Genomic DNA, 27,744 nt, shown 5'->3' on the forward strand with positions numbered 1-27,744 from the left:
TGTAATGTAACTACTTGTATCAGATAATTACTTTGGTATAACAATATCGTGTATAAACATGCTGTAATGTAACTATTTGTATCAGATAATTACTTTAGTATAACAATATCGTGTATAAACATGCTGTAATGTAACGTTTTGTATTAGAACACTATTTTAACACTAACTATATTGGCACTAAATCAAGGTGATATCATGCTATTGGTACTAGCTTAGCATAATATCATTTTTTTGGTTTATTGGTACTAAAGTAAAGTAATATTATTTACCGAAGATTTCCAAATAAAACCGAATAAGACATGAATTTTGTAAACGTATCAAACACTGAAACCCTTAGCTATGAACGTGAGATGCTATAATTAATGAATGGTGTTTTAACGTGGCTTTCGCCCGACAGCTAATGTACATGTTGACTCAAACCGAGGGCATATTTTATTTTTAATATCAGTATTTGTAAGTAACTTTCGATCAAAATATGCTGCCTACAGAGACCAGAACAACAACAACAACTAATGTAATAATAAATGAGGAAATTTCTTGTATAGGCCTAACTGAAAGTGTCGAATGTAACGATTAAAATGCACTGATTCACCAATTAGGTTCCCACTCTGTATTCGAGATTTTCTACCGTTGTCCTAATAAAATCTCTCAAGATTTCAGTCAGGCTTAGAAAACTCAGGTTATTCCTAGCTTCATATACTAAGTTAACAATGCAAAATAAAATGAGAAACTATATATGTGAGATGTTGCTCCACCTTCAAACACAAATCTCAGTTAATACTAAACTTAGGTTTTTTTTTCACAAATTAAAATTATGACGCACAGAGAAGTTATAGACGTCGCTAGTTTGTCCAGTTGTGTACGAGCAATATTTGCCCGCTTTTACTCAACAATTGCGTTCAAGAGCTATAACACAAAATATTTTTGTTTGATAACTGCGATGAGCACAGAAAAGTTAGCCCTTTATGTAACTTTGCGCTTTGAAAAGAACAACAATGTTAGACGGTTCTTAAAACTTTCGGGGCTCATCACTCACTACGTAGACCTTATTTTTCCGAGTTGGAGTAGTAGTTTCTATGTTGACCTAACGTTAACATTTATTAAACAGTCAACAGTTTTGACACGTAAATGTCACTGTTTTTGTAACTTTTTAAGGGCCATTTCAAATCAAAAAACACTTGTAGTTCATATATCCAACATCGGCCATTAAAAATAGGACCTAGGCAAACGGAAGGACTAAGTCTGATGGAGAGTAAGGACACCCAATCAGGTACCTCTCCATAACTTATCTGATTCTCCACAACTCACTCAGGCTAATAAATAGCCCAACAGTAATTTGACATGACATGTAGGCTTAACTGTGTCATGATTGAAATCTTCGTAGTAAGTCATCCAGGAAAAGGTGTGTTTTATTATAGCAAAGCTACATCGGGCTATCTACTGTGTCCACCAAGGGGTATCGAATCCCTGATTTTAGCGTTGTAAATCCGAAGACTTATTACCGTTGTCCCACTGGGGGACTCCTGAAAAGGTAATTTCTCAAAATGTTTAGTTTAGCTTAAGACAGCCCCCCATAATGGCACAGTGGTATGTCTGCAGACCTATACTGCTAGAAACCAGGTTTCGATACCCGTGATGGACAGAGCACAGATAGTCCTTTGAGTATCTTTGTGCTTAACAAAACAAGTAAGCTTAAGACAACTGAGACTTATGTTACATCTCTAACTAAGTGTATTAACACTGCAAAAGCTAATCACTGAAAGTTGTGCAATGTTTTTGTTTTACCCTAAATTTCTTTCCATTTTCCTCTTAATTTTATTATATAAACAAAGGAGAAAAAATTTTGAAAAGTAATCGAGATAATTAAACTTTTAGCGATTGTGTATCATATAACTCATGACAACGAAAACCAACTTGGAGCAAAAAAATGTATTTTAAAGACGGTTGGTATGAGTTTTAAAACTTTTGTTAAAATAAAGAGGAGAACAACGTTTCGGCCTTCTTACGTCATCTTCAGATTAAGAATACAAAATATAACTCATGAAGTTGGTTTCCTTTCGCTTGGCCAGTCTGTCTACATGATTGTTTGTTTGTTTTTGAATTTCGCACAAACCTACTCGAGGGCTATCTGTGCTAGCCGTCCCTAATTTAGTAGTGTAAGACTAGAGGGAAGGCAGCTAGCCATCACCACCCACCGCCAACTCTTTTACCAACGAAGAGTTGGATTGACCGTCACATTATAATGCCCCCACAGCTGAAAGGGCGAGCATGTTTGGCGCGACGGCGATCCGAACCCACGACCCTCAGATTACGAGTCGCATGCCTTAACACGCTTGGCCATGCCGGGCCCTGTCTACATGAATAACTACTATTTATAGTATATCTTTGTTAAACAAATCCCGAATTTGTTAACACTAACACCCACCGCCAACTCGGTTTTCTCTTCTAACAACGAAGAGTGGGATTGAGCGTTACGTGGTAGTGCTCCCATGTCTGTAAGGACAAGTACGTCAGGAGATTCGAACCCCCCACATTTAGACGATTTTTCAAATAAAAATGTATCTGCAAATATGAAACGATAATATCATTTAGGGCTAAAACAAATTCTTTATAAAGGCAAATGTTATAGAAACAGAAAACTCGAATTGGAACACGTATACTTTACGAATCCAAAAACCTTTGAGGTCTCGTCTTTTTGGAGGAACATTTTGGTCATTTTAATTATTATTTAAAAACTAATTAAAAAGTTACTTGTTTCACACATCATAGGTACATTTCATTTTAACGATCAAAGAAGCAAACAGAAATCGATTCGACCATATACTCCTGTTTTGTAGCCACGTTAAAAACACTTTGAAATAAAACGTTATTTGGATTCCTCACTCGTAGCTTTACACGTTCTACCACTAAATTTACCTTTATTTTACAGCACAATTTCAAGAAACATAAAGTATAGTGTAATAAAATTATATTCAATCTCGCGATAAGGGCTACGCTAGTGGCTGTTTAATGGAATTTATCACGACGCAATTACACTATAAAACTTTAACAAACTTAAAGCCTGAGCGGAGCCTTTAAATTAATTAAAATTATATCCAATGGAATATCTGGATTTACCATCTCGTTAGCTAGCGATTCTTATGTATTATTACCTATATTTAAGCTCTGAAAGCCTAAATCCCTTTTTCGAATCCTCCAAAACAGGGGTTTCCAAATTTGCCAACCAGCAGACCCCGTTTAACTTCTTTACCGTGTTGGTGGACCACCTATGGTTAAAAATAGTTTCTATTATGTGTAACTGGTATATCGTATGCCTAGTTTACTATCTCTTACAGCTTGATTTCAGTTGTAACAACGAACATTGAAAACATATTTAAATATTGAAAATGTTTTTAAACCTTACAACTTACTTTAATGCGAAGGATGATACCGCTTTGTTGAAACAATTCAGTGAATTTCCTGGTCAATGTCTGACAGTTTCAAGCAAAGATTCGACTCCACATTTATATTATTTCTATATTTCAGTTTTCTATGCGTCAATTCAACTGGAAATCGGCCCGGCATGGCTAGGTGGTTAAGAAACTCGGCTCGTAATCTAAGGATCGCGAGTTCGAATCTTTGTCACACAAAACTTGCCCGCTTTTCCAGCCGTGGGAGTGTTATAAAGTTTCGATCAATTCCACTATTCGTTGGTAAAAAGAGTAGTCCAAGAGTTGGCGAGGGGGGGGGTGATGACTAGCTGCCTTCCCTCTTGTTTTACACTACTAAATTAGGGACGGCTAGCACAGATAGTCCTTGTGTAGCTTTGAGCGAAATCAAGAACAAACAAACTAAATGTAAATCAACTGTCTTGTTTTTTTTGCGATCGGAAGGGCGCACAACGAATTTACATAATTCTATTTGTGTTGACCATTGTTATTAGTTTTGGATTTATATGTATTACGATATTAGTTTCATAATGTCTTAGGACTTTATTTTGCTTGTTATTCTTTCAGTAAACTGTAATTACATAAATTTGATGCACTACCGCTGGCACCCAGGATGTTTCAGACTATAGTTTCAGAATCTCTGTCCCAGAAGATCAGCGGTAAATTCTTGGAGTTACGACACAAACATCCGAGATTCGACTCCTTGAAACGGGAGGGTCACATATAGATTATTGTGTAGCTTAACGTTAAAAGAAACAATTACATTTTCCGATATACTGGCCTCCACTGACTCAGCGGTAAACCCACAGGCGGCCTAAAACAATACAAATTATGTTTCGATACCCGTGGCTCACCACATAATAGCTTTACGATTGGCAATAAGTAAGTTCAAATGTTGTGTTAACTTGATAGAGATCACATTTATATGTGTTACAGTTTTAACTTGATAGATATTACATTTATATGTGTTACAGTTTTAACTTGATAGATATCACATTTATGTGTGTTACAGTTTTAACTTGATAGATATCACATTTATATGTGTTACAGTTTTAACTTGATAGATATCACATTTATATGTGTTACAGTTTTAACTTGATAGATATCACATTTATATGTGTTACAGTTTTAACTTGATAAATATCACATTTCTGTGTGTTACAGTTTTAACTTGATAAACATCACATTTATATGTGTTACAGTTTTAACTTGATAGATATCACATTTATATGTGTTACAGTTTTAACTTGATAGATATTACATTTATGTGTGTTATAGTTTAAATTTAAATAAATATTTATACCGAATTATAGTTAGATTTTCCTTACTCTTGTGACATTAAAATTTATAAACATATGAAAAGTCACAGTTAATGTTAAGTTACTTGATCTGTCTCTCTGTACGAGTACAAATAGTGTAATGTTAAGTTATTCCATCTGTCTCTCTGTACAAGTACAAATAGTGTAATGTTAAGTTATTCCATCTGTCTCTCTGTACGAGTACAAATAGTGTAATTTTGAGTTATTCAATATGTTTCTCTGTACAAGTGCAAATAGTGTAATGTTAAGTTATTCCATCTGTCTCTCTGTACGAGTACAAATAGTGTAATTTTGAGTTATTCAATCTGTCTCTCTGTACAAGTACAAATAGTGTAATGTTAAGTTATTTCATCTGTCTCTCTGTACAAGTACAAATAGTGTAATGTTAAGTTATTCCATCTGTCTCTCTGTACGAGTACAAATAGTGTAATTTTAAGTTGTTCAATCTGTCTCTTTGTGCGAGAACAGAGAGTGTAATGTTAAGTTACTTGATCTGTCTCTCTGTACGAGTACAAATAGTGAAATGTCGAGTTATTCCATCTGTCTCTCTGTACGAGTACAAATAGTGTAATGTTAAGTTATTCCATCTGTCTCTCTGTACAAGTACAAATAGTGTAATGTTAAGTTATTCCATCTGTCTCTCTGTACGAGTACAAATAGTGTAATTTTGAGTTATTCAATCTGTCTCTCTGTACAAGTACAAATAGTGTAATGTTAAGTTATTTCATCTGTCTCTCTGTACAAGTACAAATAGTGTAATGTTAAGTTATTCCATCTGTCTCTCTGTACGAGTACAAATAGTGTAATGTTAAGTTATTCCATCTGTCTCTCTGTACGAGTACAAATAGTGTAATTTTAAGTTATTCAATCTGTCTCTTTGTGCGAGAACAAAGAGTGTAATGTTAAGTTACTTGATCTGTCTCTCTGTACGAGTACAAATAGTGTAATGTCGAGTTATTCCATCTGTCTCTCTGTACGAGTAAAAAGAGAGTAAAGTTGTTTATAAATCGAACTTATTTTACATTAAAGTGTAAACGTTATTATTCCACGTTCTCAAAAGATAGAGAATAAAGTTGAATATTTCATGCACGTCATTATGTTGCCCAACTAAATGGCCCTATTGCAGTTGAATATTTCATGTTCGTCATTACTAAATGGTCCTATTATAGACTTTACGATCATTAAAGTATGGATTTATTTTCTTTCAAACTCATCTCTGACAAACAGGAGCCTCTTCATTCCTTTTTAGGAAGAAATAATTCATTTGAAACTCCTCAGATTAATCTTGCATAATGTACGCGTGACTTCTTTATTTTTGTCTCTTTCCGCTGGTCATTAAGCAAATAGTTATAAACTTCAAACGCACATAAAAGTAACATAAGAATAAAATTACTAGGCTACAAAACTGGAAAGTGTGAAAAATATTTTCCAAATTCGAGACCTCAAAAAATAAATAAAATGACAATCAAATATACAGAAGGAATAGTGGAAAATGAATAAGGAATAAGGGAAGGAAAGATATGAGGCAGAGCCTGAAGTAAAACCCCTGATTTAGCGGTAAATCTGAAAGGTTATAACGCCAAATATCGTGCTTCGATACCAGCAGTGGGCACGGCAGATTAAGAAGCATTGTGTTTAATACACAACATGTATGAACAAAGGACAGAAAATAGAAAAATTAGTAAACGAGAAACGAATAAATAAAAAGGACAATAACAGAAGTTAAAGAACAGACAACATAAAAGATAGAAATTAAAATATAAAAAAAAACAGTGGTAGAAATACAAAAACAAATATATAGACAAACAACATGAAATGAAGTGAAACTATGGAGATAAAAACAATCCAAAGAAAATTGTGAACAAGAAGAAATAAAGAAAGCTTTCTCTACAACTAAAAAAAAATAAAGTATCAGCAAAAAACAGTGTTTCTGATAGTGAGATAACGTATAAAATACAGAAGAAAAATTGGTAAACTCAGACAGAAGCACTGCTTCTGATAGTGAGATAACATATAAAATACATTAGTAAAGTTGGTAAAGTCAGACAGAAGCACTGCTTCTGATAGTGAGATAACATAAAATACATTAGTAAAGTTGGTAAGATCAGATAAAAGCACTGCTTCTGATAGTGAGATAACATAAAATACAGTAGTAAAGTTGGTAAACTCAGACAGAAGCACTGTTTCTGATAGTGAGATAACACGAAAATATAGCAGTAAAGTTGATAAACTCAGATAAAAACAAAGAAAAGAATAGAGAAAAGACTAAAAGACTGGAATTACAGATATTTTTCGAAACTCAGTAATAAAATATTGTACAGGGAGAAAGTTATACTTGTTTTTGTTAAATTTCTCGTTCAGCTACACAAGAGTTATCTATTTTAGCCGTTCCTAATTTGGAAGTGATAGAGTAAAAATGACAGGGAACGTGTCACAAACCATGAATCCCAATGTTTCAGCCCATTCTAACGGCTAAAACAACTAAACCTATACATCTAAGCTTACCATAATAACATTATAGGCTAAGTTGTAAGGTTTGGAAGGTCCAAGGTTGGGGAGACTGATGGCTACAATGTGGCGCTCTAAATTGGTATAACTTAACCCAACTCGTTGTTATAATATTGAGCTGTATGATACTGTTTTTTGTTGTTGTTTTGTTTTGTTAACGGACAAGCCACGCTTAACTGCGGAAAACAGAACCCAGAATTTAACTTTGTAATTCCATAAACTTACCGCTTATCCACCAGGGGACAGGTGTTTGTTAGTTTGTTTTGAAATTTCGCACAAAGCTACACGAGGGTTATCTGCGCTAACCGTCTATACTTTAGCAGTGTAAGACTAGAGGGAAAGCAGCTAGTCATCACCACTCACCGCCAACTCTTGGGCCATTCTTTTGCCAACGAATAGTGGGATTGACCCTCACAATATAACGCCCCCACGGTTAAAAGGGTGAGCATGTTTGGTGTGACAGGAATTACGAGCCGAACGCCTTAACCCACTTGGCTGTGCAGGGTCTTTCTACTTTGTCCACCGAGGGAAATGGAACCCCACATTTTAGCAAGTCATTAGACTTATCGATGGTCTCCTGGAAAGGGCGCTTTGTATTTATCAGGTTTGAAGTATTAATAAAATAAATAACTTAAGCTAATAAACTAAAGAAAATGTTAGAGATCACATATGTATTTGTGATAAATAATAAATACGCTACTTTTTTTCACCAAGTGAAATAATCAGGAAAATTGTCTAAAGAAGATAAATTTTTCGATTAAACATTAACCAAAATTTTTACCCTGAATAATCAAAACTTATCACTGAATGGGCAACCGCTGTAAAAACCTATGTGAGAGATATCTAACGGGAGATTGATGAAAATATGCCGTCTTTTTATGGCTATCTCCTGGTAAGGCCCGGCATGGCCAAGCGTGTTAAGGCGTTCGACTCGTAATCCGAGGGTCGCGGGTTCGAATCCCAGTCACACCAAACATGCTCGCCCTTCCAGCCGTGGGGCCGTTATAATGTTATGGTCAATCCCACTATTCGTTGGTAAAAGAGTAGCCCAAGAGTTGGTGGTGGATAGTGATGACTAGCTGCCTTCCCTCTCGTCTTACACTGCTAAATTAGGGACGACTAGCGCAGATAGCCCTCGAGTAACTTTGCGCGAAATTAAAAAAAACAACCTAAAACAAAACAAATCTTCCGGTAGGATTTACAACACTAAAACTTTGGGTTTGATTCCCAGCAGTGAATACAGCAAATAGCCCAATTTGGCTTTGCTCGAAAACAACAAAACAAATAAAAGTTTATGAATGGCTACCTTTCATGATGACAAGAAACCCACTTGAACTAAAAATGTATTTTAAAGACGGCTGGGATGGGTATTAAAACGTTACTTAAAATAAAGTACAGAACAACGTTTCGACCTTTTTAGGTCATCTTCAGATTAACAAAGTGAGTTTGCAACTGACCGTTGGTGGACGCATTTCTTAGGGACAGGAGTGTAAACGGGTACGTGTCTTGTATTAAATTCTCCAAAATAATATTTCTTGTATATCTTGTAATAAAACCTCGAGACGAATTCTCCTCTCACAATTTGTTCCTAAACCTTCACAATAATTCCCTTTCATTTGTCTTGTATGAAAGTCCAAATAATGAAACGCAGCCAACAAAATATCTTGAACATTTTCAATTGCTTATAATGTGCAAAAAGCTTCTTATTACGTATCTGTTTGGGCCTTTCCGATATTATAATTAGTATGAAACCACTTGTCATGATTGACTTGGAATTTACAGATCCTCCAATCAGGAACTACGCATGAAAGTTTTGTGTGCTTCAGTTGTTAGAAAGTTGAGTTTTTCAATAAAGACGCGAATAAAGTAGTAAATAGCAAAATATCTGATCTTTCCTTTTAAACACGGAAGTTGGTTTGATCATAACTTGATTTAAAAAACATTTATAAACTTTTTTATTTTATTTTAAAAGGGCTTTATTGAGTTAAACAGTCAATTATTATTTTACAATCGAAAACCACATGGAGACGATACGTGTGCAGGTCTTCTATGAGCCGACGTTTGAACAGAACTGAGGTTTAACCTTTTCTTTGTAAATAGAGACTGAGAGATGTCGGACATCCATTTAGATTGAAACTTAACCCTAAGAAAGACAGAACACGAGTAATTTCAAATAAATTCATTCTCATTTTTGAGAGGAGCTAACATAATCATAAATGATTTAACACAACATAGAAATCGTTGAATTCAAAATCGTAGTTCAACAAAGAGAAGGTTTTGTTTGTTAATTTTCATTGTTGCCCTACTAACGGGTCCCCCGCTGATACAACGGTAAGTTTACAGACTTGCAACGCTAAAATTAGGGGTTCGATTCCCCTCGGCGGACTCATCAGATAGCCCAATGTGGTTTTGCTATAGGAAAACACGCACACACCCAAGTAACGAATAAAGTTGTCGTAATCTTAGAAACATTATCAATGCGATACTGCCACCAACAAATACAAATCTCAAGTAAAGGACCAGGACTCGTTAAGTGAATTTTATTAACAATTGAAGAAAATAATTTCTTTTTTTCTTCTTCTGCGAAGGCTGAATTTCCCAAATCTAGACTGACCATGATTTCACTCCATGTTTACCCCCAGTAAAATAGCGATAAGTATACGGATTTACAGTGCTAAAATCCGGGATTCGTTTCCTCTAGGTGGTAGATGGAATACTGTGTAGATTTGCGCTGGAAGCAAAGACACAGTCATGTTTTTTTGTCACTAAGATAATTCAAGGTTTCGATTATCTCTCATTCTCAGAAATAAAAGCTCTCTTGTCGACTACAGTTATGCCATTACTGTTTCAAATCTTATTTCATTTTTATTGCGTAAATCCTCTTCTTGCTGATTAATGCCGGATTAAGACACTTTCTTCATGTCCCAGTTCTTGTTTTGTATCTGTCTTCCAGGTATTTCAAGCAATATGTTTGACGTGTTTTTATTTATAGATAATTGAAACTTCTAATTAACCAACATCTGTATCCTGTAGTTAAATGTAAAATAGGCTAAGTTACATTAGTTTTATATCCAACTTTTACATCTTAATCAGTCCAGGTATGCCCAGGTAGTTAAGACACTTGACTCGTAATCTTTCAGTCGTGGGAACGTTATTATGTAACGGTCAATCCCTCTATTCGTTGGTAAAAGATTAGTCCAAAAGTTGGCGGTGGATGGTGATGACTAGCTGCCTTTCCTCTAATCCTACACTGCTAAATTAGGGACGGCTAGCGCAGATAGTCTTTGAGTAGCTTTGTGCGAAATTTAAAAAAAACAAATAAACAATCCTATTCTTATCAATTTATAATGTATTAAAGTTTGACCATTAGTAGTTTATTATGTTGGGGTTAAGTTTGGAGAGTGATGAGCCATTAAATAAGTGCTGAATTTTATGTAAGGTTATGTCATCTTTGTTTTAAAATGTGAAGCAATTTAATTCATTCATCATATTTTGTTGTTCATTTAGAATTAAAACTAATTCAGGATTTTTGTTTTCGGTTCCCTGTGAAGCTGCGGCTCACACTTTGGGAAACAACTCATTAGACATTAGACATATCACTGAACATATCATTTTCGATACGGATAATGGCCCGGCATGGCCAGGTGGTTAAGGCACTCGACTCGTAATCTGAGGGTCGCGGGCTCGAATCCCCGTCACATCAAACCAAACATGCTAGCCCTTTCAACCGTGGGAGCGTTATAATGTGACGGTCAATCCCACTATTCGTTGGTAAAAGAGTAGCCCAAGAATTTGTGGTGGGTGATTATAACCAGCTGCCTTCCCTCTAATCTTACACTGCTAAATTAGGGAAGGCTAGCACAGATAGCTCTCGTGTAGCTTTGTGCGAAATTCCAAAACAAACAAACAAACAAAGTAGAAAACCCAGTATGGATTTACTATAACACCCCTTTCTGGGATGATTAACATGGAAGATGTAAATACTTATGTTTTGGGGAACATTATGATTAGAATAACACTGTTAAGAAAAACGTCACCACTCTGGTAAGTTTAAAAAACAATTCTATAATTTCACTCTAGTTTTATTTACTTATAAAATATGTTCGGGTAGGGATTTCTAGACATTTTATCAAAACATAGAAAGTAAAAATTAGGATTGGGGGATTTCATATCTAAAAGCAACACCTAGAAATCACGATCTGAGAGTTTCATATTGACAAACAGCACAGTGTGGAGAATGAATTGAAGCTGATACATTACGTAGCCAGTAACTCTAGTACACTGTACATATCATCAGTCTCTCTCTGATGGCGTTACATCTGAAGGCTTATGCCACTAAAAATTGGATTTTAACATCTGTGATGTAGCAGTGCGATTATCACCACCACCAACAAACAAAAAAGGTATCTTAACTGTAATAATATAATTTAATAATACAACTTAAAGATTCTGGTGTCTCAGCGGCACGTCTGTGAGCTTATAACACTAAAAATCAGGATTCCAAAGCAGTGATTGACGGAGCATAGGTAGTTTATTGTGTTACTTAGGGCCCGGCATGGCCAAGCGGGTTAAGGCGTTCGACTCGTAATCCGAGGGTCGCGGGTTCGAATCCCCGTCACACCAAACATGCTCGCCCTTTCAGGTATGGGGGCGTAATAATGTGACGGTCAATCCCACTGTTCGTTGGTAAACGTATAGCCCAAGAGTTGGCGGTGGACAGTGGTCTTGCACTGCTAAATTAGGGACGGCTATCGCAGATAGCCCTCGAGTAGCTTTGCGCGAAATTCAGAACAAACAAGTCTTTGTGTTACTTTGGGCTCAACAGTAAACAATAATATCTAACACGTGTATATGTAGAGAGCTTGAAGAAAAGTTTTCAAAACACTACTGATTAAATTTTGAATATATATATTTTTTTCCTTAAAGTTAATTGGAAATATGATGCCTGTTAAAAAAAATCGCATGTGTCCCCCTCTATCGCAATCATTAGTATTACCTGTGACTTTTGATTTGTTGCGCAAGATTCTGTTTCAAAATGCTACCTTGCATCATTAATTTATTCCAAATCAGTTAACGAACTCAAAGCTAGACTCGGCTCAGTACAATTTATAAAGATAAATTAAATCAAAACTGAACTCGGTTAACAACAACTTTAAATTATAATTAATTACTTTCAATATTAATAAAACTAGTTAGACAAATTTTATTAATACGTGACTGTCCAATTTCTGCACTAGAACCAATAATTTATTCATCACAAAATATCCTTTATATCATATTGTAAAAGCTATTCTTATGTGGTTCATTAATATACACCAAACTACAGAAATTAATTTGCATTTAACTAAAGGGAATACTTGTTTGAGATATTAAAGATCTAGATTAATTAATTCTCATTAATTAAAATTGTGATGTCGAACACCAAATCCCCATTAATAAAAGAAACACGGAATTAAGTGTTATAATGTTAAAACTGTAAACATGTTTACAGCAAATATAATATATTTTTATTATCAGAATGGATCTTTAAGAATGTCACTTCTCAATCATTTTTGTGAGACCTTGAAGAATGAGTATCACAGTGGGTAAGCGATAAGTTTCAAGCTTACACTGCTGAAATCCGGGATTTGAATCCAGCATTAAACAGAGAGCAGAAAAGTGAAATACCAACCCTGAAAATGGCGGGAGAGCGTTGAACGAACTCATGTTGTCGTTTTATTTTTTTTCTGTGAATGTGATTATGAGGAACGGAATACCAAATTTTTACATAATACTATGGATCGAAACGTTGTAATCATTAAAATAATAAATGTTCGCTGTAAAAGTCCCTGTTGTTGTACATTTGAACTAACAATTATTTTATCTTGTGAAATGACAAGTATGTATGGAAAGGGAGCAGTCATATATTAAGTAAATATCATACCATCGGTTCTTAAGCGTTCAGAGTACCCCCCTCAAAGTACCACAGTGGTGTGTCTGCGGAGTTATACTGCTAGAAATCGGGTTTCGATACCCGTGGTGGGCAGAGTACTTAACTTCAAACAAATAAACTTTCACAGTAGTTTAGAAAAACTGCAGGATATCAAAAGTTGGGTCGCTCAGTAACTTCCAGACCCAGCATGGCCAGGTGGTTATGGTGCTTGACTCGTAATCTGAGGGTCGCGCGCGAATTCGAATCCCCGTCGCACAAAACATGCTCGTCATTTAAGCAGCGGGGGCATTATAATGTGACGGCCAATCCCATTATTCGTTGGTAAAAGAGAAGCCCAAACGTTGGCAGTGGGCGATGATGACCAGCCGCCTGTTCTCTAGTTTTTTAGTGCTAAATTAAGGAAGGCTTGTGCAGATAGCCCTCGTGTAGCTTTGCGTGAAGTTAAAAAAACTAACTTTTAAACACAACGGAAGACAACACAGCAAAAGTGAGCGGAATAACTCTTTATTTTTTCTATTTAAGAAAAATCAGAGGAAACGTAATTTTATTATTGAGTTTATGCTTTCTCTTTAAAAATTTACGCACACTTCTTGTGTTGATAGGAGGAGTGTGATATTCAAAGTCAAAGGGTTATAAGCAGCTTGGAAATTAAGCATTTTGGAAAATAACTTAAAATCCTATAATTTCGACTCCGTCAGTCCCACTATTCGTTGGTAAAAGAGTAGCCCAAGAGTTGGCCATGGGTGGTGATAACTAGCTGCCTTCCCTCTAGTGTTACACTGCTAAATTAGGAATGGCTAGCGCAGATAGCCCTCGTATAGCTTTGCGCGAAATTCATATCAAAAACAAAACAAGTTAATGGAATTAATTGTATTGTTGATTTTACATAAAAAACAAACTTTCTTACATATGGAGCAGTATAATCAACAAAGTTAGGGGCCTATGAGCAACTTCGTGCATAAATATATGTATATTTGTTAATTATTTATAAAACCGAAGAGCTAAAGCCCCATCAATAATCTAGGATTTACAGAAAAATTATTACATCCTTTTCAGGGTATCTCTGTATACGCCGACCTTACCTCATGCAACTCAACACAAGACGAAGAAAGAATGTCAAAATGGTGGAACATTTCTCCAGTAGAATCAGAAGGAACGTATCAAAAGTGGATCTTACAAAGAGAATTAAATCCACCACGAGCAGCGAAGTGTCGGAACCAGATAGGATATTTGTCTAGAGATGTTTTTGTGTATGACTCGTGTGCCTGGTGTTACTTTTATATGCCAGATTCGACGTTTCGTAAAGAGTATCCCCGGTTTACGTAAATAATTATTTTTTTAGAATATTCATTACGTAACCTATTAATATAATTCATTTGTGTAATAAGTTGAAATAGTGTAGAATTATATGAAATAGTGATGTGTTATATGAAATAACGTAGTATTATATAGAATAATTTGGTAATATATAGAATAGTGTGGTGTCATATAGAATAATGTGGTATTATATGGAATAGTGTGGTATTATACGGAATAGTGTAGCATTATATAGAACAGTGTGATATTATGCGAAATAGTGTAGTATTATAAGGGATAACGTAGTATTATACAGAATAGTGTGGTATATAGAATAACGTAGTATTATATAGAATAATGTGGTATTATAAGGAATAGTGTAGTATTATATACAGTGTGGTATTATATGGAATAGTGTGGTATTATAACGAATAGTATAGTATTATATAGTTTGTGGTATTATGTAGAATAGTGCAGCATTATATAGAATAGTGTGGTATTATGTGGAATAGTATGGTATTATAAATAATAGTGTAGTATTATATGGAATAGTGTGGTATTATAATGAGTAGTGTAGTATTATATATAGTGTGGTATTATATGTAATAGTATAGTATTATATATAGTGTAGTATAGTAAGGAATAGTGTAGTATTATATATAGTGTAGTATTATATATAGTGTAGTATTATATATAGTGTGGTGTTATAAGGAATAGTGTAGTATTATATAGAATATAATTAGTAGAGGTTGAAAGGAGTTCTGGTACAACTGTACTTAATCACACATTGCCCGAAGATGGTCCCTCATAGTTTTAATTACTAAAAAACATTTTCCACCTTAAAGCTGATACACTATTGAAATAATTCATCTAGACGGGTTCTTGTACTTTAATAATTATTAACTTAGCTCTAAATTTTCAAATTTTACTTTCTTTATTGAGATGGGATGGAGGGTCAGTAGGTCCTCAGAGTGAGAAGTATGTGGAAGCTGGCGGTAGAAGATGTCAAAAGTGCTTTGTATAACTGTCGGATTTTAGGGGGTAAATTACTGATATTTATATACCTGAACACTGTAATCACACTGTTAACGTTTGTTTTGTTTTAACTTTCAGGTATTTCGGTTTAGGATCGTTAATAAACCCATTAACAAATGTTGTCTACCTAGCAGAGATAAATAATCGAAGCCATCCTGTTTTTAAAACGTTTATGTCAGAACGTTATGCTGACAAATGGGTATCCTGTTGTGAGAGCGCAGTTAGATGCTGTGATGAAATGATTGCAACGCCACCTAGTGGTAATTATAAAATACTATGGTTTTAACGTATAACATTCAATTCTGTTTGCTTATAAAATAATCTGAAACTGTAAAACATAGTAAAACGGTGTGACTTAAATTCATGAAGTTAATGTGATAGTCGTCACTATACACAATATACCATCTTCAGGTTTGTTATGTTCCAGTCTTGATATACACAAAGTTCTAAACAATCAGCCTCCTAACTTCAAATTTTACAAAACATTCTACTTGTCAGGAATGGTCTACATTATCTTTGTTTCTTTAAGATTATTTTGTTTAGAATTTTCTACATCCTTCCTGTTGACCGTGAGACTCCGTTTGCTAAGAATGGCGTAACTCCTCCTTGATGTCTTTACGAATCCCTTGTTCAGAATGGCCTAACTCCTCCTTGATGTCTTTACGAATCCCTTGTTCAGAATGGCCTAATTCCTCCTCGATTATTAAGATTCTCTTGTTCATAATGGCTTAAATCTCCTTTGACGTTTTTAAGATTCCTTTATTTAGAATGGTTAAAATCCTTCTTGATGTCTTTAAGATTTCCTTGTTCAAACGGCTTACATCCATCTTGTCATCCTTTTCATCAAAATATTTCAACTTGTGATTGAGCAACATATTTATTTATAAAGCTGGTCTCATTCTTGATATCTGGCTAACAATCCGAGCTGCGGAGAGATAAGATTTAAAGCGCCACATGGTGTACTTTACCTATAATAATTAGTGTTTTAACTGTGCCAGCTAATTGAAGCAGCATAAATGGCAGATGTTGCTGACTGGTTTTCTTCTCTGTAGTCAGCAGTTCTGAATTATAAATGATTAACCATTCGAGAACTATGGCCTAACCATTTAATCCCTAATAATGGTGTTCACGATGAAAAGACCAAACATCGACCATTTAAAAAAAACAACATCCAAATATCAAAATGTACTTTAAAAGAATGACAATAATCAGTTTGATATGAATGTTGATGCAACCAAGTTAAACCAGGACAAGGACCAGAAATTTTTGTTTTCCAAATTTTTAGTGCATACTGGAGGGACATAAACATTTCCACAATAAAGTTTTGAGAAAAATGTTTTTCACTCTCTAGTCAATAATAAGAAAACTTTTTATATGAGCCAACGTTTCACAATTAGGGTTTCATCAGGACTAGTACTCCAAAATTTTTGTGTAAATTATAAGAAAAATAAAGTTCCAAACAGAGGTTCTATAATTTCGCTCACATTTTGTAAATACTGTCACATCCTTTTTCTGCTTTCGTGAAGTTTACTGTTGACTAGCCTGTTGTTGAAAAGTACAAATGTTACAAATGTATTTCATGACACTTTGATATTTAAAACTTTGTTAATTCTGATATTTGAAGTGTCCATGTAAAGCGGTGTTTTTCATTGTTAAACAAACCTACTGTTGCACCATTGTTTTTATTAATATAAATATTTGTGTTTTACAGAAAAACCGCACTGTCCACGGACGTGGGACGGATGGAACTGTTGGCCAGATACTTCTGAAGGTCATACAGCATTAGCTGTCTGCCCTAATCACGTCTATTTTAAGAGTGACCCTCCTAACTGTGCTCGTAAGGACCTTTTTCATTGTTATTGTCAGTTCCCCTTCCACCTGTAATACTAAAGACCTTTTTCTTGTTATTGTCCCTTCCATCTGTGGTCATAGAGATCTTTTTTTGTTAATGACCCTTCTAGGTGTTTCTCTTAAGGAAAACCTTTTTTTTTTCTGTTAATGACCCTTTCATCTGTGGCCATAGAGACCTTATTTTTGTTAACGACCCTTCTAGGTGTCTGTCTTAAAGTAAAACTTTTTTTTTTCTCTTAGCGATCCTTCCATCTGTGGTCATAGAGACCTTATTTTTGTTAATGACCTTTCTAGGTGTCTATCTTAAAGAAAACTTTTTTTCTGTTAACGACCCTTCCATCTGTGGTCATAGAGACTTTATTTTTGTTAATGACCCTTCTAGGTGTCTGTCTTAAAGAAAACCTTTTTTTTTCTGTTAGCGACCCTTCCATCTGTGGTCATGGAGACCTTGTTTTTGTTAATGACCCTTCTAGGTGTCTGTCTTAAAGAAAACTTTTTTTTTCTCTTAGCGACCCTTCCATCTGTGGTCATAGAGACCTTGTTTTTGTTAATGACCCTTCTAGGTGTCTGTCTTAAAGAAAACTTTTTTTTCTCTTAGCGACCCTTCCATCTGTGGTCATGGAGACCTTATTTTTGTTAATGACCCTTCTAGGTGTCTATCTTAAAGAAAACTTTTTTTCTGTTAACGACCCTTCCATCTGTGGTCATAGAGACTTTATTTTTGTTAATGACCCTTTTAGGTGTCTGTCTTAAAGAAAACTTTTTTTCTGTTAACGACCCTTCCATCTGTAGTCATAGAAAATTTTGCTAGTGACCTTTCTAGATGTGCTTGCAAGAATCCCTTTTTTGGTATTAATTTTCCTGGCTGCTCTTAAAGACCTCTTTACTTTTTTAATGAGCGTAATAACTTTGTTGAAGAAGTCGTCATGTTTTCTTTCTTCGGCTTAGTAGTTGAATAAAGAATTTAATACTAAGTAGAGAAATGAAAAGTCTTTTCAATGATAGAACGAACATATGAAAAATGATGTAGGATACTTCTTAGTTCAAGATTTTTAGTTTATGTAAAAACAATCACAATTGTATAAAGTTAGAGGATTTGTAGTTCAGAGTAGTTTTGATTCGACAAAAGCTTCTGTTCTAAAATTATATAATCTGTTTATGTGTGTCACTTTTGAACTGACTAAAGCTTCTAAAATCACTTCTGATCTGGTTAAAGCCTCTAAAATCATATAGTTAGTACATCTGTCACATTTTATTATAATTGTTTACGGTCCCTCGCTGGTACAGCGGTAACACTACGGATTTACAACGCTAAAATCAGGGGTTCGACTTCCCTCTGTGGATTCAGCAGATAGCACGATACGGATTTGCTACAAGATAACACACACAGTTTGCTTTACAATCGTATATATAAATAAACACCTAGGAAGATCAATTAATAATTATTTTAACAGTCAGGTAACAACTCGTGTATAAGAAAATATAACCATATGGAATAAAAAAAAATTATATAGACAAATGTGAAAGGAGATATACTTAGCTAAATGCTAATCATCCTAATGTAAACTACTACACTACTGACGAAAGATTCTTGACAACGATAAATAGTTTAAAAATATGAAAGTACATCTTTCATAAGGTTTGGTTATACATTCAGATTTTGGTACTGGTCATTCACCACCACGAATTTGATAATAACCATATTATAATTATTAAAACCCTCTCGAAATAGAGGTTTCAATTTTCCTAGTCAAAGGCTAAATTCATGATTATTTTATTTCTGAAAACCAAATTAATTCCGGCAGATGTCACTAAATAGCAGCCTTTGAATCATTTTTGTTATGGTTCTTGTCTTTTATTATTGTCTCATTATCCAATCGAATATTTGTGTGTGTGTGTGTGGGGGGAGATAACTTAATTCCATATAGATGGCCAGGTCATCAAATTATTTTGTGTTAACGAAATAAATCTTCTTGATGGATACCCTGATCGTGGCTGAAATAAACTGGTTTCATGCATGGTTAAATAAAATATTTCCGTGTTACATAAATGGTTTATTCATTGTTCATTCATCCTTAAAATATGAAGACCAAAACATTTTGTTGTTGTTGTAACTAACCAAGTTTCATTCACTTTTATTTTCATATCCAATATTTATACAGTCTATCACTTCCTTTCCTTCGTTTATTTCTTTCATCTCTCATTGCTTACACTTCTGTTTATTTCACGATTGTTATTCAAGCTGATTTTTATTATTCCTATTTGTATTTCTTTCTGTCACGTTTTCCATCTTTCTGGTTTCATTCCTGAATTAATGTAGTTTCCCACATACCACTCTTTCCGCCTTATGTAAAACATTTCATTTATTATTAGCCCGGAATAGCCAGGTGGTTAAGGTGCTCGACTCGTAATCCGAGGGTCGCGGGTTTGAATTCCTGTCACACCAAACACGGTCGTCCTTTCAGCCGTGAGGGCGTTATAATGTGACGGTCAATCCCACTATTCGTTAGTAAAAGAGTAGTCCAACAGTTGGCGGTGGGTGGTGATGACATCACAAGCTGCCTTCCCTCTACTCTACACTGCTAAATTAGTGACGACTAGCGCAATAGCCCTCGTGTAGCTTTGCTCGAAATTAAAAACAAACAAACCATTTATTATTACCTATTAACTTTCAATCTTTCATTGGATTTGTTCGTTTATTTGTTGACTTTCGCGCAAAGCTACACGAGGGCTATTTGTGTTAGCCGTCCCTAATTTAGCAGTTAAGACTAAAGGGAAGACAGTTAGTCATCGCCAGCTATTGGGCTACTCTTTTACAAACAAATAATGGGATTGACTGTAACATTATAACGCCCCCACGGCTGAAAGGGCGAGCATGTTTGGTGTGATGGGGATTCGAACTCGCGATCCTCAGATTACGAGTCGAACACTCCTAACCACCTGGTGGTCGTGTCGGCCTACCAACTGGTCGTTACTTAAAATATTTATTTTTCCTTCTTATGCAGCTGTTCATCATTGGTTTCACCATTTAACATACTCGCTCTTTCAGCTGTGGGCGTGTTATAATGGGACAGTCAATCCCACTATTCGTTGGTGAAAGAGTGGCCCAAGTGTTGCCAGTGGGTGTTGATGACTGTTTGCTTTTCCTCTAGCCTTTCATTACAACATTAAAACTGTGTATAAAAGCAGCCCTCGTGTAGCTTTACGCGAAATTCAAAAGAAAGTAATAAAAAAATGTAACTTTTAATTACCTCTTCTTCCCCTGTAGTAGTTACATCGTAACGTTAGTCGACTTGGCAAGAGGAAGAACTATATGTAGTTTTACTAAAAACGTCCTCAAAAACAAAATATATTTAATATCACCACTCTTCAAAAAAATTAAAACAATAACCTATTTCTAAGACTTTACATGATATTGTGGCGTTCAGAAGGTACATCTGTTGTTTTTTGTGAAACTTCTCACAAAATCTGAAGTCAGTTCCATGTTTCTATCCATATTGTAGAAAGTGTATGTTGTTTTACTCCGAGTAAAATTTAGTTATAAAATAGTTTTAGACTGTCTATCAATTCAACCCTCGCTGTTATGCACTAATATTAAGGTAGATGTGTTAGTGCAGGAGCCGCTTAGTGACTGACTTGTACAGTACCAATCTGAGAATAAGATACCCAGTAAGCTGTTTGTACAGTACCAATCTGAGAATAAGATACCAAGTAAGCTGTTTGTACAGTGCCAATCTGAGAATAAGATACCCAGTAAGCTGTTTGTACAGTACCAATCTGAGAATAAGATACCCAGTAAGCTGTTTGTACAGTACCAATCTGAGAATAAGATACCCAGTAAGCTGTTTGCACAGTACCAATCTGAGAATAAGATACCCAGTAAGTTGTTTGTACAGTACCAATCTGAGAATAAAATACCCAGTAAGTTGTTTGTACAGTACCAATCTGAGAATAAGATACCCAGTAAGTTGATTATACTGTACCAATCTGAGAATAAGATACCCAGTAATTTCATTGTACAGTACCAGTTTGAGAATAAGATACCCAGTAATTTCATTGTACGGTACCAGTTTGAGAATAAGATACCCAGTAATTTCATTGTACGGCACCAGTTTGAGAATAAGATACCCAGTAAGCTGTTTGTACAGTATAAATTGTCTATTCCAGTGGTTTACACTTTGATCTGTTTTCAACAGGTTATGCCAACAAATTCTGCTGGCCAAACGGCACCTGGTTTATCAACGGAAACAACACCGAATGGTCCGACTATTCAGGGTGTGGAATTGTGAAGGTGTGACGTTACTGGTGATGATATATTAGTACTAGATTAAATTCTCTATTGTAGTAGTCTTAAGACGTTGTTATATCTGATTGTGTTGGCAGAATTGTTACTAGTCAGGGTTAACCTTGCCGATGTCGTATTGTTATAATTAATTAAGCCATTTTAAAAACAAGCGGTTAAACACAGACAACCCACTACATGGCTTTAAAACAAATCCTACCACTTTTTTTAAATTTTACCTTTGATACAGCTATAATTTTTACCTTTATCTTCTTCGCTTTCAAAATCTGAAAGTCACTTAACCATACATTTTGTTTGTTCGTTGTTAAACATAAAGGAAATTTTTTCAGTAAATCGTTTGGCAGAGTAGACGCAATACGTTCGAGACTTTAAGAGACGACATTTGCCTGTTGAAAGAAAATAAGACAACTGTTCGGTGCCTTCATTGATGCCACCTTCAGTATAAAAATCGAAACTTTCAACAGACAGTTGCATTCCCTTAGTATATCGAACCTACTAAATACAAAAGTACAGAATGGGCTATGTATATATAATGAGTCCGCTTCAGGTTTTGAGACCCGGTTTTTAGCGTTATGAGCTTTAAAGCTTACCGCTGAGCCACTGGGAAAATATATTTCCCAATGAAGCCTGTTATTGGTAGTAATTAAAATTAATTGCTTTGGTACGACGATAATTAATGCCCAATTGTACATAAATAACAGTTTTAGTTACACCATTTAAATAGAATAGAACATCACTGTTACCAAAATTGCTCCAGGTTAGTTATTCTAGATGCCAAATTCTTAAGTATTTTTACTAAGACTTCGAAGTTATTAAGCTAAGTATGTTTCAAAGTAGAAATGTATTTGACTGTGTCACTAATGGCTACTGAGAGTTGAGGGGTACCAGGTGGGTCAACTGTAAATCAGTGGATTTATAACGCTAAATATCGAATTTCAATACCCACAGTAGGCATTGCACGACTAACCATATTTGCAACTTTCTGTTCAAAATCGAACAAACCACCGAAGTGTCTAACTGTTATAGACAAACGTGTGTTAAATTTGTGAGTAACGTTTTTTGTCTCCATAATGTTTTCAGTAACTCATTCTTTTTCACTCACACCTTTTTCAAGAAAATACAGCAGTTATAAGTTACTGTTATCTTTTCTTGTAAAAACAACAGAAAAAAGTCGAGAGAAAGAGAGGCAGGGTTGACGTTATATGTTTTAACTACCTTCTAACATCTGCCCTTGTTTTAACCACCTCCTAACATCTGCCCTTGTTTTAACCACCTCCTAACATCTGCCCTTGTTTTAACCACCTCCTAACATCTGCACTTGTTTTAACTATTTTCTAACATCTGCCCTTGTTTTAACCACCTCCTAACATCTGCCCTTGTTTTAACTATTTTCTAACATCTGCCCTTGTTTTAACCACCTCCTAACATCTGCCCTTGTTTTAACCACCTCCTAACATCTGCCCTTGTTTTAACCACCTCCTAACATCTGCACTTGTTTTAACCACCTCCTAACATCTGCACTTGTCGCTACATGTTTTAAAACTCGACAAAAAGAATCGATATATTCATTGATAATGAGTACTATTTAGACACCTCACACGGCAAAAAAACAACAACTAAGTTGTTTCTAGAACCAATCAGATGTCCCTTAAATTGGTCCCTTCAACCCTGGCAGTACTAAGTTAAGCCTTTTTCTTCCTCAAATCCTGGTCTCGCCATTAAACCAAATATAAAACCAATTCAATCGTTGTAGATATTTAGGTTTAATAACTGAGAGGTGGTGAGAAATTAGAGTTATTTCTCTTTTCCCCTTTCATGATTTATCTAGTAATTCAGAGATTTTAGTAATTTAAGTTCGTGGAAATGAGTTATCATTTTCAGTGGTATTTCGATTATAATTTGATGAATTGCCGTGGTCAACCGAAAGTAGTTAAGACTTTTACTGAACCATAAAAAAAGAAGAATGATTAACATTTAGTATAGTTAATATATTACAAATAAAATCATTATTTTACAGTAATGTCATTCGCCATCAGCCGCCTCTCAACCACCTGGAGATATCTGGTGTGACCTGAAGTGCAAATGATTTATCATTCAACCTTGTAAACAATTTTTTTTGGGAGGGTTACTTTACACTTTTAAAGTTCATAACATTTCCTTACAATATGGTGACCACGAACAACAAGAACACTCAGCTTCGATGTTGCTTGTTTAAAATCAATATACTCATGGTTCAGATATATCCTTGACCGCTTCTCTAAAACACTCGTTTCAAAAGCCTCTCTGTTAAACGATTTCATTCAGTCGTTCCGTAAAACTGTACTTTGTTTAAAATACTTCAACTGTTTCTGTTCTGAAACGTATATCAACTGAAGAGCCTCATTGACAACCAACCTGTCGACCTGTAGTTCACTCAAACCACCGCTACTTTTTCTTATACGCCCTCTAGTGGCAGAGCGATAAGTTTAAAGGCTTATAAAGCTAAATACTATGTTTCAGTACCCCTAGTGGGCTGAGCTCAACTAGCCCATTTTATCGCTTTGTGCTTAACTATAAACACATTCTGGAGAATTAATTATTGTTATTTCTTCACTAATGTAACACTCCGCCTACTTTCCCCTGTTTCATCAATTCAAACTGCTGAATTTCCATTTCTTAAAGAGCCCTCTAATCAGATCAAGTGAGTAATACTAAGGTAATATTTTTTATTACATTAAAGTTTCGAACTAATTACTTGCTCGTATAAAATTCGTGTTTTCTTTCTGATTTTTTGGTGCTTGGTCTCTTGTATTCTAAAAAATGATATAACCTATGACAGCAAGTGCTGTTTAAGGATTTACAACATTAATGATATAACCTATGACAGCAAGTGCTGTTTAAGGATTTACAACATAATTATCTCTCTCTTTTGTTTTTCCATTACGACTGAATGAGCATAAATTTATTGTTATTGTTGCTTTACAGTTTCTTTCTCTGATGGCAGTCAATAATTAATGTAGGTATAACGGATTAACAAAAAGTATACAGTTAAAATTTATGAATAAAAAGCATCAATTGAGAACTCTTGCTATTATCGACAGTTTCGGCCATAATCCTTTTAAAATCTCATGATGTTGTCCAATTTAGGTTAATTCTAAATTTATATAATAAGCTAACAATGCAGGCTATCTTTATAATGATATATCGTGACGTTGTATTTCCTTAACTCAGTATCTCGTATTTTTTCCAGTTAATACCTTGTATTTTGTTGTTACATGCAAATATTATTTGAAGTAAATATCAGTGGTGTATCGTCAGGTGAAGAAAAGCAGGATATACTTTCTCAAAGATATTTCACAAATAAAATATTTATTATTTTTTATATGAATATTCATACTTTCTTTGTTCTGTGTGTGAAATTCTTGAAAACTGCACATCTTTGTATCACAACGCTCTAAAAATATATTGTTTCTGCTTTATACTATTCATCGAGGGACAAGTTTATAGTGTGAGGCGCCAAAAATTTGTGCTTCTGGGTTGTTTTTTTCATCTAAAATTTATTTGTAGGTATAATTTAAATAGCCAGGGTAGCCTTTTTAAAGGGTTCAAAAAGGATTTAGAGCGATGAAGCCAACCAGAATATAGGTTTTAAGAGTAAAAAAATGAAAATAATTTTAAGAAAAGTTTCCAACAAGAAGACCGCGAAGGGCTTAAAAAGTCGCTGTAATTAAGGACTAATACAAATATAATGGTTTTGTTATTGTTCAGTATATTTAGAGATATAATTTATTTAACTGGATTTGGAGGTTATCACGGATTTTGACATTTGGAACAATAGTTAAGCCTAGTCTGAACAATAGTTAGGCCTCGTCTGGCGTCACGAATTGCTGTATTTACCAATATGTTTACATTTATGAGTTATGATCGTAAGAGACCAAAGACTCGAACTTGCCCATAAGTATAAATAAATCGAGAGGCCTAAAGTAAATATATCTTTTACTTATTCATATTTTATGGTTGATTCTAAAACTGTTATTAACAGCAAACCTCCACTGGTTATGTTCGTTATTACGTTAATGAGTAATTAAAAATAATAACTGTATTTCATGGGTTAAATATTTTAATGAATACCAGTAACACACCCACAGAACAGTTCGTTTTTCTTCATGGCATTCTATTAATATGAATAAGTCGTTACAAAGCCTTATTTGAATACTTAAGTTTTAGCTTATATTTATGAGGTTAGTGAAAGAAAGACTTTGTTTCATAATTATTTATCTATCTTCGTTCCACATGTGCACAGAATCTTCAGAACCGGCTCTACTTCCAGGTGGCTACTTTTGCAGTTTCTATCTTCGTGTTGATTCCTGCTATCATAATTTTTTCTGTCTACAAGTGAGTAGTGGTTATTCATTCTCTGTGTAGAAGTAAGTAGTGGTTATTCATTCTCTGTGTAGAAGTAAGTAGTGGTTATTCATTCTCTGTGTACAAGTAAGTAGTGGTTATTCATTCTCTGTGTACAAGTAAGTAGTGGTCAGTCATTCTCTGTGTACAAGTAAGTAGTGGTCAGTCATTCTCTGTCAACAAATAAGTAGTTGTCCGTCATTCTTTGTCTACAAGTAATTAGTGGTTAGTTATTCTTTATCTACAAGTACGTAGTGGTCATTCATTCTCTCCGTAGAAGTAAATAGTTGTGAATCACTCACTGTTCACAAGTAAGTAGTGGTCAGTTATTATTTGCCTTCAAGTAAGTAGTGTCCGATCATTCTCCATTTCCTTTATTAACAGCATTTTCTCACGTATTACATTGAATTTCCTGATTCTTTCACTTATTCTGTACTTTCTTACCTTAGCAACTCGTATTTTATTACACATGTCGATATAATGTATCATCTCATATTTTATTACACATGTTGATATAATGTACCATCTCATATTTTATTATACATGCTGATACAATGTATCATCTCGTATTTTATTACACATGCTGATATAATGTATCATCTCATATTAATATTGTGTATTTATTCCCCTTAATATAATCTCCTTGCTTTGTATTTTCTTAAGGTTTTGTGTTGTATTTTATTTCCTCAACTTGTGCAAAAACTAAATCACAACAAAGTATTTATAAATCGATGAAATTGTAATGGTCTCAAATCCTTGGCTTGTGTGAATAAAAAAAGGTCATTTGAAATAGAAACTGTCCCAAAAGGTTAAATAAACAAAATAGTTCATGAGAGTTATGTTTATTATCGTTATAAACATAAACACGTCTTTATCTGCAGTTACATTTACTTCTTTTTGAAGGCCATTAAGAACGCTTAGTTGTTCCACGTTTCAGACAACTTCGAGTTCACCGAATCACGATGCACAAACATCTGTTTGTGGCTCTTTTAATGAATGGAGTTTTTGTTGTAACATTTACTTCTGTTGTCTTAATGGAAGAAGCTGGAAACGAAGGTTCTATACTCAAACAGAACTGGGTAAGTGATAGGACGTAAACAGTGACTTTAAAACAGAACAGAGTAAGTGATAGGCCGTGAACAGTGATTTTAAAACAGAACAGAGTAAGTGATAGGCCGTGAACAGTGATTTTAAAACAGAACAGAGTAAGTGATAGGCTGTGAACAGTGATTTTAAAACAGAATAGAATAAGTGATAGGCTGTGAACAGTGACTTTAAAACAGAACAGAGTAAGTGATAGGCCGTGAACAGTGATTTTAAAACAGAATAGAGTAACTGATAGTCTGTGAACAGTGACTTTAAAACAGAACAGAGTAAGTGATAGGCCGTGAACAGTGATTTTAAAACAGAATAGAGTAAGTGATAGGCTGTGAACAGTGACTTCAAAACAGAACAGAGTAAGTGATAGGCCGTGAACAGTGACTTTAAAACAAAATGGGTGACGTTGATAGGCTGTTATCGGTGACTTTAAAACAGAACGGTGTAACTGGCTGTAAAATTAATATATTGTTATTCGACCTGTGTATAATATCTCTGTTTTGTCAGAAAATATTGAGAAAAAAAATTATAAACATTTATACTACTTTAAATAAACAATAATATTTATTTCCTTATTCTCTATTTACTTAA

At 34.6% G+C, this 27,744-nt stretch overlaps 1 protein-coding gene across 2 annotated transcripts in view; it reads left to right on the forward strand.

Moving 5' to 3' along the window:
• LOC143233658 (calcitonin gene-related peptide type 1 receptor-like) overlaps positions 1 to 27,744 on the forward strand; it is a 75,453-nt gene that overhangs the window by 31,272 nt on the left and 16,437 nt on the right. For both annotated transcript variants that reach the window (XM_076470124.1, XM_076470125.1), the window contains exons 2-7: positions 14,244 to 14,509; positions 15,597 to 15,778; positions 17,230 to 17,355; positions 21,566 to 21,660; positions 25,955 to 26,046; positions 26,993 to 27,134. In XM_076470124.1, coding sequence (XP_076326239.1) covers positions 14,244 to 14,509; positions 15,597 to 15,778; positions 17,230 to 17,355; positions 21,566 to 21,660; positions 25,955 to 26,046; positions 26,993 to 27,134 — 903 coding nt within the window. The remainder of the gene's footprint in view (positions 1 to 14,243; positions 14,510 to 15,596; positions 15,779 to 17,229; positions 17,356 to 21,565; positions 21,661 to 25,954; positions 26,047 to 26,992; positions 27,135 to 27,744) is intronic.

Source organism: Tachypleus tridentatus, chromosome 12 (assembly GCF_004210375.1).
Source record: "Tachypleus tridentatus isolate NWPU-2018 chromosome 12, ASM421037v1, whole genome shotgun sequence".
NCBI classification, from domain to species: Eukaryota; Metazoa; Arthropoda; class Merostomata; order Xiphosura; family Limulidae; genus Tachypleus; species Tachypleus tridentatus.